This window comes from Fulmarus glacialis, unplaced genomic scaffold (genome assembly GCF_000690835.1).
Source record: "Fulmarus glacialis isolate BGI_N327 unplaced genomic scaffold, ASM69083v1 scaffold12242, whole genome shotgun sequence".
Lineage (NCBI taxonomy): Eukaryota > Metazoa > Chordata > Aves > Procellariiformes > Procellariidae > Fulmarus > Fulmarus glacialis.
The window spans coordinates 41,413-53,831 of NW_009198578.1; the positions used below are offsets into that span (position 1 = coordinate 41,413).

General features: G+C 51.5%; 1 protein-coding gene across 1 annotated transcript in view; it reads left to right on the plus strand.

The window, feature by feature from the left end:
- Positions 1–2,367: 2,367 nt before the first annotated feature.
- PLA2G12B (phospholipase A2, group XIIB) overlaps positions 2,368–12,419 on the plus strand; it is an 11,521-nt gene continuing 1,469 nt past the window's right edge. The window contains exons 1-3 of the mRNA XM_009572966.1: positions 2,368–2,602; positions 9,351–9,439; positions 11,028–11,193. Coding sequence (XP_009571261.1) covers positions 2,368–2,602; positions 9,351–9,439; positions 11,028–11,193 — 490 coding nt within the window. The remainder of the gene's footprint in view (positions 2,603–9,350; positions 9,440–11,027; positions 11,194–12,419) is intronic.

The following is a 12,419-nucleotide window of genomic DNA, read 5'->3' on the forward strand; positions in this document are numbered from 1 at the left end:
AGCCACGAACGGCTCCATTCAGTGCAAGACACAGCATGGGACTGTTGAACCTGGTTTTCCCTTCACTGGAGCTCCTTGACAACGAATTCCAGGGACAGCAGCCCATTTCCACCCATGACTGACAAACCAGTCCCCAGCATGGTCCGAACAGCAGGACAGGCCCGAGCGCTCCAGTCCTGCCCTGCAAAATGCTCCTGCAGGGGAGTCCTCACTTCACGAGCGTCCCCACTGCTTTGTGCCAGTGACGACACCCTGTTCAAGAAAGGCTGACTAGAGGCAGGGACTTGCTGGTTCCCAGGCCTGGGGGAACAGACCATCTAGGAGCAACCAGGCACCTCTAGCTCAACCCAAAACATCACCCTAATTTCTCACCAGGCATTACAGTGCTCCCCCTCCTTGTATGCAGCTTGGACACTGCCAACCTCCCTTCCCAGTGCTCTCTGCCTCTCTCCCTGGGTTCATCTCCCAAAAGACAAAACTGGTTTGAGGTTGCCTTGGGACCTCCTGCACACTTTTTATGTCCCCTCATCCACTAACGCAGCCAAGCTTCCTCCCACGGGCTGGGACAGCGGTGTGCAGCTCCGGCTATGTAACAGCGTTGAGGGAGGCACCACGCAGGTATCGGCTGTGGCTGTACAACCGAATCACCTCTGGCTGCTGACTTGAGGAACCCTCACACCCCCTTCTGAGGGGCACTGAGCATGAATGCAGTCAGCGGCGGGCACCAGAACAGATGCCACAAGAAGGCAGCAGCTGGCTCCAGCTCCACAGCTTTTCACAGGAAAGGGACTTACCAGCTTGTTTGCGCCTCTTCCCCACTTCTTCTTTGACTTACCTGTCTGAGAAACCAAGACTTGGCTGCAGTCCCTCCTCCTTGTCCCACGTCTGGAGCACATAACGCATGGCCGTATGCAGAAAGACACAGGCAGACAGGTCCCGCAGGCCTCTGGTGCTTCAGAAGTAACAATGCAGTGGGGCTGTCTCTCCTGCAAAACAATACGATGTCAGAATTTGCACTTATGTTTGCCGTATCTTTGAAGGACCCACTGCCCAGCTTCCCCTTGCCCTCTGGAGACTCTCCACTCGACAGCCTGGCCACTCAGACAGAAATGACTGCTGAAGTTGGAATCCACAGAGATCAGCCCATCAGCTGCAGAGCGGCTGTTTCTGAGAGGCAGTGCTGTGCTGGGACACATCCAAAAAGCTTTTCGAGAGCCTTCCCGTGCTGTTTCCCTTCCCTACTCTTTATCAGTCATTTGAGTTGTCTTTTGCTGTTGGTGTTCATTTGGTTGTTTTCTTTTAATGAGTAACTTCTTTGAAACCTCCACCAGCTGTGCAGGCCCCCCGGTCCTGGCAGGCCAGTCCCGCCCCAGAGCCAGGACCTGCAGCTCCCCCACAAGCCCGTTACCTGACTTGGGTTTCAGTGCCAGCTCTTCCTCGCTCTGGGCCAGCCATGCTACATGCTTAATTCGGCAACGCTGGCGTTACGCAAAAGCTGTAACAAGCAGCCATCTAACATCAGCCTTCAGGAGTCCCATCAAAGGCAAATACTCATCTACGTCATTGATCCTATAACGGGAGGGGACGTACCAAGGTATTGCCCCGAATGCAGCGGTTCTACGCTTGAACTACTCCTAGCTGCTGGATCAACCCCTACGAGGTGCAGAGGGTGCTCCTCTAGCCATAGCAGAGCAGGACATGGGCTCTCTGCCACCCTTTTCTGTCCTGGGCGTGCTCCTGCAAGGCAGCCTGTTCTGGACGTGCAGGCACGGAAAGCCCCTTCACACGACAAGCGTGTCAGCCCTGCGGTCCCACAGGTTTTGCCAGGAGCAATCCCCCACAGCAGCTAGGCTGGGTGGGTGTTTCGTCCCACCCCAGTACGTGCCCAGGAGGCCTAGGAAAAAGGCGAGGGGTGCTCCTCAGTCTGCTGCTGATCTATTACTCCTATTGCCAGAGCAGCAGAAATTTTGGACAAAGAGATACTCTTCATCTCCCAACAGGTTGGGGAGAGAGGGGGGCAGCCCACGTGTGCGGCACAATCTGGGCAGACAGACCCCGCTCAGCACCCCAGGGAGCGGTCCCTTTTGGGGAAGCTGAAGCCCTGGTGCCGCAGGGGCTGAGCCTGTTCCAGCGGGATTGTGCAAACTCAAACCCCGGCGTTTCTCTGCGAGACGAACTTGGTCCAAATCTCCATGGTGCACTTTGCACTCTGATTGTGGTGACCTCATGCCGGCTCCCTCGGCAGCGTTTAAAGTCCAGGGGAGAGGGGTGCTTACCTGCGTCCTACGCACAACAGCTCGCTCCCACTCCTCCCTGCCTGCACATCTGCCTGGACAAGGGCTCCGGGGCCTGGATCTGGACTGCAGCATGCGGCTGCTTTTCGAGGCAGCGGTTCTGTGCCTGACCCTGGGCTTAGGGCAATGCACCGAGAAAACAACACAGGAGGACACCGTCCACCAAGCTCCCCAAGCAGTCTCATCCTATTCAGAATGGGGCATCGAGGCCCTCCGGGACAGCTTCGAAACAGTTAACAGCTACTTCGACTCCTTCTTGGAACTGCTTGGGGGAAAAAATGGCGTTTGTCAGTACAGATGTCGATACGGTAAGTGAACCTCACTCCTGCTGGCTCCTCTCTCCTTGCCCTTTCCCCTCTTTCTCTCTCATGCGGAAACTCACCGCGCTCTCCTTCCCCGAGACCACAGCCAGCTCCTATCCGTGACCTGACCCCTGCTACGCTCGGCACAGAGAAGTCACTGCGGAGAGTCACAACTTCTCTGCTAGTGCCAGCACAGGGACACTGAACCTTCATCTTTCCCTCACACCAAGAACAGCTTGATCTTGAAGCCCCTGTGCTGTGTGCAAGGGGGGACAAGAGGAGAGGATACGGGTTTTACAGGAAGGGCGTATAGGTAACCAGGCTGCCCAGCTGCCTGGACCCCTGGCGAGAAGGACCAGGGTGGACAGCGAGGCCCCGGAGGGGAAGACGAGCAGCCCACGCAGACCTGACTCAGAAGGGGTGGTTAGTATTGCCAGCGGTCCTAATCTCAGCAACCTTCGGAGTGTCATTATTCAGCGGTTGCGAGTTGGCTAATAACGTAGGCTGGAGGAGGGGAGGTAACAGGAAGGTAAACGAGACCTGCTGTCACCATGGAGGAACCTTTAGTACTCAAGGCGGAATGAGGCAGCTGCCGCTTGCCTTGGACTTTAGAGCAGTTTACCAAAAAGGAAGAGTTTGGTTTGTCCTGGCAGGACGAAGGGGGTGACATCTCAGGGAGAGCAGGGCAGGAGGAGCACAAGCAGGGCGGGGGACTGGGCGCGCAGAGGTGCAGGGGGGCAGGCCCCTACGGTGGAGGTCTGTGGGGCGCTGGGCACGCGGAGGCACAGGCAGCACCAGCCATCAGCAGGGTACCTGATGAAACAACCTGTTTGGGAACAGCAAGGAGGTTTCCTACAGACTGTGTCCTCTCCCCAGCCTCCTACAACTGTCCCCGCAGCAATAACTGTCCTCTGTCACCTTAGCCTGCCCACCCACAACTGCCCGTCAGCCCTTTTCCCCCCAGCTTCATCCCATGTCCCTAGTGACCGCCTGGGCAAGATGCTCGTGAGCACAGAGGTGATTTCAACCCCTCTCCTTCCCCGAGCATTGGTTTGCACAGACACAGATTCCATGCTTTGGAGAGATTCCACCGACTCAGTTTCGGTCTGTATGCATCCCATTTCTGCCAGAACACGGGCTGCACGCTGCGCCTCTCCAGCCTGCGCAGGGTTGTCTGTAATGCTCCCCAACAGATGCAGCCAGAGGGAAGCACCTCCCGCCCTTCCCAGGCCGGCAGCGAGAGTGCCGGGAGAAACAGATGCTGCAGGGCTGGGACCCGAGCTCCCTGTCAAGGCAAGAGGGCAGATGGGCCACCCTTAGTCAAAGTGGGGCTACAAGGAGAGTTTAAAATCAGCCTTAAAGTCGTTGGTTTTTTTTTGTTTTGTTTTTAAATAATGCGTATATATCTGTCCTCCCATTCCAGCCAGTTCTGCTCCCCAGGCCCTACGCTAACAGCAAACAGGGAGCGGCAAGCCAGGCACCTCAGCCCCAGGGACCTGCAGGGAGCCAGGCACCTCAGCCCACCCCCTCAGCCCCACAGTGGCCCTAGTCCCTCAGCCCTGCAGCTTTAGTCCCTCAGCCCATGGCCCCATGGCACTCCCCGGCCAGGGCTGCCTCTCTGTAGCCACGGGTGCTTTGTGGGGCCCATTGGTGGCAGCGTGTGCCCCAGGGGTGCCGTCTCTGGAGGAGGAGAACCCCCGTGCACACCACGGCATCGCCCCAGCACACAGGATGAGGCCATTTGCCCATCAGGCAGCCCGTCCCCAGGCCCACGCTGTGGCAGCCCCACGCCGTGTGTGACAACCTCCCTTTAGGTCCAGACCATGCTCCAAATTCAGAGCAGAAAGGGACTTGCCCTTCTTAATGTAGGGACTGAAAACCCTGGTAGTGGGCATAACGTGGCTGGTACTGCAGTGTGCCTGAGGCAAGGTTTGGGAAGGCTGATATTCAGAGCTCGTTTCAGGGAGTCTCAGGACTCACCAAGTCCTGGAGAAGTCGTCGGTCTCGGACACATCCTGAGGCTGGGGCTCTCCCTGCCCCTGTCCCCGCTGCCCTGGCCCTGCACTCTGGGCAAGGGGAAGAGCATCTCCGCAGAGCAGTGCAAATGCCTGCCTGCTCCCTGAGAGCATCCCGCGTCTTACTGGAAAAATGCTTTACCTAGAAAGGAAAACAAACAAGCACATTGTTAGCCCTGTTCTCGTCCTCTGCTGAACAACTCATTAATCACCGGCTGAAGGAGGAAACTATTGAAACACTGCCCGCGTGCCTCCAAGGGTCTTGCTGGACCATCTGCCTGTGCTGGTCTCTAGCACAGATATTGCAAACTGCAAGTGGAGGCGATGCAGGGACAATCCTAAACCAGTGAGACCAGGTGTCTGTGCCCAGAAGAATGAACACAAACCATCTTTACCATCTTGCTGCTGAATCAGGGCCTGATCGCTTTTTCCCCAGGCATGAAGCAAAAATCATGCCTTCTACTTTCTTTCATTTCAGCCAAGAGACACTGATAATAGCTTATTTTGCCACAACAAAGGTCAGGACTCACCTGTGATTGCCACATCCACCTTCAGCTGAGCACGAAGCACTTGGCTGTTCTGGCTGTAAGACTCTCCTCCTGATTTTTCAGCAGCTAGTGAGGTCTGAAAACAAACAACTTGATGGATTACTCCAATCAGGACATTAGGGTTACACTAGCATTTGCTGGCAAATATCTCCTCCTCCTTACAAAATCTCTCTGGGCATCTCAAGGCGGGGAACAGCCTGAACTGGGAGTACATCCCTTGATAGCTTCCTTCAGCTGTCTGGCCAGGCAGGACTTCAATGTTTTGCCTAGCATTTGGTCCTGAGGGCCTTAAGATGAGGAGGCATGTCCAGGCTGTGGGAATAGAGCCTTAAAAGTCAGTCTCTCCAACACAGTGCTAAAAGGCTGGAGTAAGTATGGACAACGTCTGCCCAAAGCCTGCTTGCCTGGGGCAGAGAAATAACAATGGAGTCCCAAGACCATCTATTCACCCAGAAATACATTCGCTTCCCTCCACCAGTGTACCAGTACCGCAGTGTCTGAGACCTCCTGCATCGCCAGCAGCTGTTCTAGCCAGCTGGCTGCTTTCCAGTCTCTTGGCATAGCTACAGCAGCCTGGAGATATTAAAATGCGTCAGGGAAACTCGCTTCCCATTAGAAACTCAACTTCAGTTCTCATCTAAGGCCGTGCCAACAAGGCAGTACCCTGAAGTATATCTCCTTCCAAAGAACAGGCTTCCTCAGCAATGCTGTGCTTCTACGCATCAGCATTGCCTTTCAGCCTGCTGCTGGGCAGGTCCTGCTGTGCTTGCAGCTGTCTTCTGGTCTCTCTCCCCAGCGATGCCCTGCAGCAAGCAGGCAGACCACAACGGGCCCCTGGTGAAACACAGCTAGCGAAGCCCCATCACAGACATGCCTATAAGGATGGGCAAGCAATAAATGATAACAAGAGCACAGAGTGGATGCTCATGTAGAGTCGGGAACACCTATTATTTCTGCTTTGCTTTTGTTTTCCTGTTAGCTAGAAAACAAGATGTGGGAGAGAGGTTAACTGTGGTGTCTTGGACTTTATCTAGCTGAGAAAGGGTTCACAAAGGTGCGCTTTACAAATGATTAAGCTTTGTTTTTCAGAGAGGAGGGGGGCAGGTTTCCTACAAGAGCGTATCTTGAAGGCAGTTCAACGTTTTGTTGATCACCACAATTCTCGTGTGAGATTTTTTTTTTCTCAGAACAACTTTCTAAGACATTATAATAGCTGTAACTTCAGCTTAATGGAAGGTTTTCTCTGGAAACTCAATTATCTCCATATCCCCAGACAGTCTCACTCCTACGCTGACTTGCCACCTTATCCCATTAATTGACAATGTGCTGCAGGAACATAACTTATCGTCAGTATTACAAACAAGTCATTAAAATTTGACCCCATCCAGCAAAATCCACCTTGGATTTTGAACTTTCCTCTGCCTCCTACCTCAGTTCAGGAACATTTGAATTCTGAGTCCCAATTCTCACCCCCTTCCAAAAGAGCAACTAGGCTGTGAATTGCACCGAGACCTGGGTGCAGCCCTCCTCTCATTATATTGCTGGGGAGCCTTGGGTTATAGATTCAGCCCATACAGAGACATAATTCCTTCTCTCTATAGCATAACCACCAAAATAGCGTAACGTGCAATGTGTCATGAACTCAGAAACTACCTTGTGTCAGCATACCTCAATGGACTTAAGTTATGTTTTGGTGCGAAGCTGGTGGGCTGCAGCCAACTGTTTCGTGCTCTTTGTCTACTGTTAACTCAGCTCTGCCTGCTCAAAATGACAATGCTTTCTGCACTAGAAAATTACATCTGGAGCATGAAGCAGATCTGACCTATTCAAAAGGGGCCAAAAAGGTAGAAACACAGTAGTAACTGCTGTACTGAGAAATACCTTCCCACACAAATGCCATCACCCGGTGGTAATGTCAGCTAGAGAGCTTTATCTTGGCCTGCAGACAGCTAAATCCTTGGTGCATACTGCATTTCTGTAGGACTGGAGAAAATTGGCTATTGGCGTCTCACAGCTGGACAGGATTTCAGTTTGTTGTTTATTTGTTGCAAATCTGTTGTTTAAACAAAACCGCTCTGGCAATTTTTAATTTAGAAGGTGCTGGGAACGTTCCTATGTAAGACCTTTTGAGGCGTTTGGCTGTGAGGTCTTCTCAAGAACACAGTAGATTTATGGCTATGTTCACCACTGGTACTTTAGGTACCTTGACAGAAAAAAAGGGGAAAAGCGTCTTAAATGATTATCAGTGCTGACAAGAAGATAACAGTGGGAATCGAGTTTAAAAGAACCCAACCCTGCCTGAAGGGCTAAATTAGATTTATTTTATGTCTATATAAATTCTCTAGCGGTGCTCAGGGGAGCAGAAACTTAACCCTAGAGGTGGTGGACTTACAGAAAGCTCAACTCACACACGTTTCTGTTGGAGGATTCACACAGCTTACAAAGTTTTCCCAGAGCAGGGTTCAAATGTCTTGTTTTAACACCTCACTCTGCATTTGAGATGTCCCTTTTATAAACCCGGCTGGGACAGAAACAGACCAAGCACTGAACGCACATCAAGGGACAACACAGAGAAACCCAACTCTGTGAGGGGTGGTCTCCACGACTTCTCCAAGGCACAATCCTCTCCCACCTTTAAACAAGCTCCTTGCACAGCAGGGTCAAAGCACAGAAGCAGCCTGGCTACTCGTCCTCCCCAAACAGGAGGTGTTAGGTTAGATGGAGATGGGGGTTGAGAAAGAGGATGAGACAGGGTGGGGAATAGAATCATAGAATCATTAAGATTGGAAAAGACCTCTAAGATCATCAAGTCCAACCGTTAACCCAACACCACCATGCCCACTAAACCATGTCCCTAAGCGCCTCATTTACACGTCTTTTAAATACTTCCAGGGATGGTGACTCAACCACTTCCCTGGGCAGCCTGTTCCAAGGCCTGACCACTCTTTCAGTAAAGAAGTTTTTCCTGATGTCCAGTCTAAACCTCCCCTGGCGCAACTTGAGGCCATTTCCTCTCGTCCTATCGCTGGTTACTTGGGAGAAGAGACCAACCCCCACCTCGCTACAACCTCCTTTCAGGGAGTTGTAGAGCGCGATGAGGTCTCCCCTCAGCCTCCTCTTCTCCAGGCTAAACAGCCCCAGTTCCCTCAGCCGCTCCTCATCAGACTTGTTCTCTAAACCCTTCACCAGCTTCGTTGCCCTTCTCTGGACAGATCTCCTTTCCACATGGACAGTTTCCTCCCCAACCCTGGGCGCCCACCCCTCACACCCAGAGCACTCTGTCAGCCATACGCAAAGCCCCAGGATGGGCTGGCAGGCAGACAGGAGGGCTTGCACACCTTCAAACCAAAGTAAAACAGATTAAATTGCTGCTAAAGCTTCTGTTAGCTGGCTGACTCTTTCTACATTGGGTAAATAATCATTCACAGTGGAAATTCTTGCTCTTCTATGCATATTAAGGTGCATAATAAGGGAAGGCAGAGATAAAGGGATAGCAACTATTTGCAAAACGTGGCAGTGCATTACCACATGCAGAAGATGGACCAAGACAACCTCCTACTCAGAGCAAGATCAGACATGCAAGGTCTAGCACTATTTTGCAGAGATCCACAGCTCACTGACGCTCTGAGAGTGAACTGATGATGGAAAGGAATCCCCTTGCTAAGCTAGTAGTTTAGCTAGTAGTTTCTTGGAGGAGTTAAAAACACATCTGGGTGATCCCAGTTGCGCAGAGCTCTCGGGAAGCACGTGAAAAAGCTCCTAGGAGATTTGGGAGGTCTGAGGCACTAGCTCTAGCACAGAGGGCTGCTCAACTGCAAAACCCCATGCTGCAAAGAGGGACTTGCTCATTTGTAAGAGCTTGGGGAGAGTCCCAGACCTAGGGACTGGACTCAGACCAGTTTAAACATTTGAAAAGTGCTGGGGACCCCGTTCACACACAACACAGTGCTCCAGTGGCCATGCCAGAGGATGTATGAGCTAAGTCAGGCTCTAGAGCCTCAACAGAACTGATCTGAGAGCAGGGTCAGTGTCTCAGCCAGCTCTACTACCTATCCTTCACTCCCTGCATCTTCTGAAGGAGAATGAAGTGTTTGGGAATGCAGACCGGAGGGGAGCTGCCTGACACTCCTTGCTTTTTGGTGCTACTCTTGGGAAGATCAGCTTTCCTAACATTTTTCCTTTCTTTCTCAGGGAAGGCTCCAATGCCACGACCTCACTACAAACCCCAAGAACCCAACGGCTGTAGCTCCTATTTTCTGGGGCTCAAGGTACCCGAAAGTGTATGTACTGCCACACCCACCATTCCCAAATGATGCAATTCTCTAATCTTAGTAACCAGCTAATAATACTGGGGAGGGAAAAGGCTTAGCTGTGCTATGCATCGACTGTGTGATGGCTTCTCTTCACAGCTGAAGCCAGAGCTCCGGAAAAGGGAGGAAATAACACTTACGTGCTGTTAGGGGACAAGCGATCTGCCTGGGACTGCCAAAAGATTGCCTGCCGACGGCAAGCAAGGCGAACGTGTCAGTCTGAGCACTGCCTAACTTACTGTCAGTCAGGGGGGCATTAAGATCTCAACTGCTGGTGGCAGTGAAACAGGAATCACGTAGACAGGAGTTACATTTATGAAGGACTGGCCTGTTGCTCTGGTTGTCTTGGTAGGTACCAAAAGAGAAAGTTTCCTGAGCAGGTTAGCACTAGACGAAGAAAAGGGGGTACCTGGCCAAGCAGAGCACTAGTGTGGAGAAACACATTTTTATCAAGGTCCTGATCAATCCCACGCCCTTGTGATAGGACAGGGAGCACGTTCAATGCTGGGCAGCTCAGTGACATAGCATAATGTGCAAACAGCAATACTTGAATCTGGCCCTTCGTTCCCTCCCATGCCTTTTGCCTCTACCAAGCACTGAAATAAAACTGTGGGCTTTAATACTGCACCCACTTGTTATTTTAAAGGCAATTAATGAAATCATATTGAAATCACCAGGAAAAGCACTCCCAGGAGGCTCTAAGAGCAGGAATTACTATTTAGCTCACGCATTACTGCTGCCATGAAATCTGCAGCAATTAGGCAGATTCCTGCTCTGAAAAACCCTCCCTTTACAGCCCATTTTTCATGTTAGATTAGTTCCTTAAACTACATTTCACTGCAAACCTTGTGGGCATTTCTGCGGTACCTCCTCCTTATGCAGGCAGTCATAAGTGCTGAGCGCAACCAAGAAAAAACTCATCTCCTAAATATTACATGAGGAAGGCCAAAAAGGGGAAGAATTTATAACAAGCTAATGAGTCCAGTCTCTCCAGGAGAGAGGCCTACTGCCCCATCACCCCCATGGTTATTAGTTAAGCTTGCTGTTTACCTCCAAGCGAGCAGAATTCCCCTGACCGAGCTGTATTTATCCTTGGCCTTACAAGCGCATCTGTGAGAAACAAAGCATTAATAACACTTACAGCAGATTTATTAGGCCAAGAAGCAGGACTTGTCAGGTTGTGGGAAAATGAGGAAAGAGAAAAGGGACCTTTGCCACTGCTAACAAGGACAGGAAGCTCTCTGGTGAGCTCTGACAAATGAGAACTAGCAAATGGTCATGGAGGGGTTGTTCCCCACCTCTCTACCAGAAGTTAATCCCCAGAAATGACAGACAGGAGAGAAGGGAATGTGGTCTATCCTGCACTGGACCTGCATTACTGTTACTGCTTTCTTCTCATGGTGAAGGAGAAGCATGTTTTCCCTCCTGCTGCCCCAGCTATTGGGGTAACTTCTGGAAAAGAAGCTAGCTGGGCTCTGCAAAACCTCACCCAGTTTCAGCTGTTTGAATCTGAGGCCAGGAAGCAGCCAAGGGACACTTCTTTTCTCTCCTCCCCCAGCTAGATTTGGGCATCCCTGCCATGACCAAGTGCTGTAACCAGCTGGACATTTGTTACGACACCTGCGGAGCCAACAAATACCGCTGCGATGCCAAGTTCCGCTGGTGCCTCCACTCCATCTGCTCCGACCTCAAACGCAGCCTTGGGTTCGTCTCCAAGGTGGAAGGTAGGCTTCCCGGCTCGCATCCCCTGCGGAGGGAACAAGTGATGGCAGAGAGGGGACAGTGTGGGCAGGGAGCCCTTTTCTTGCCAAAACAAACAAAAATCTGCAGTAGGAAGTAGCACATCTGTCCTGTGCCTGTCACAGATGGGTCAGAGCTGAGTGAGAACACATGGCTCTGAGATCTGCATATATACACACTTCTGTCCCAAGACTGGACACCTAAAATTATTTACATTTGGAAAATATTACAAAACACATGTGGAAAGAAGACAAAAAAACCCCCACCACAACAAAAAACCCTTAGAAGCAATTCCTTCAACCCTTGGATGCCCTCCCTCAGAGTCCAAACACCTTCACAGGAGATCAAAAAACCTTCCAGAGTCAGTAAGCCACGCCCTGAAACCTGTATGTGGCCAAGGGCCAACAAACTGGGAGAGCCAAGGACAGGGGGTCTCTGGGATGTGGTTCACAGATAAGAGATGACAATAGCAGCAGGGACACACCACAGTGTGGGTGGTGGCTCAGCCATTGCAGGGAAGATCTGTATTGCTCAGAAGCCCTCTGGCTAACAAAGCTCTTGTGACATGTCAGCAGCTCAAGAGCCACCCTGGTTCCACCTAATTTTAAAAGCATCAGTCTGCAAGTTTGAGAAGAGCTTTTTAGTAAAGGTTGCATTTGGTAACCTCTGTGAAGGTTACGCATGTGATAGCCCAAGCCTGCCTCTTGATCCTCTGTGCCAACATCAAGCACCTCTGCACTGTGTGAGGAGGGGGAAACGTCTACCCCGCCACTACCAGAGGTCAGCCATGGCAGGAAAGCCTCCCCCAGGCTGCTCCTCCCGAGGCCATTTCAGAGCAGCCCCATCCTCTGTAAGGCAGGTATCCATCTCTTGCAGAGGGGCTGTGTGGCAGTAATACAGGACAGGCAGAGATAAGACCTACCAACGGCAGGTCACTGAAACAGTTAAAGATATTTACAGGAGATCTGGTCTGAAAACCTGGCAGAGCCCTTGAGAACAGCCCATTCCCAAAGCCGAATAAAACTCTGGTGGTGCAGCTAACTGCAGCCAGCCCCTCTGGGTTCATCCCCGCTGCTGATGGCCTGTTGTAAGGTACAATTAAGTATGCATTTGTTTTCCAAAGGTGCAGCCTCATTAGGACACACAGGCAAGTCTGCATGACAGTGGTACTAGTGCAGATGGCTTTCTACCTCATCACAGATAAATCTTT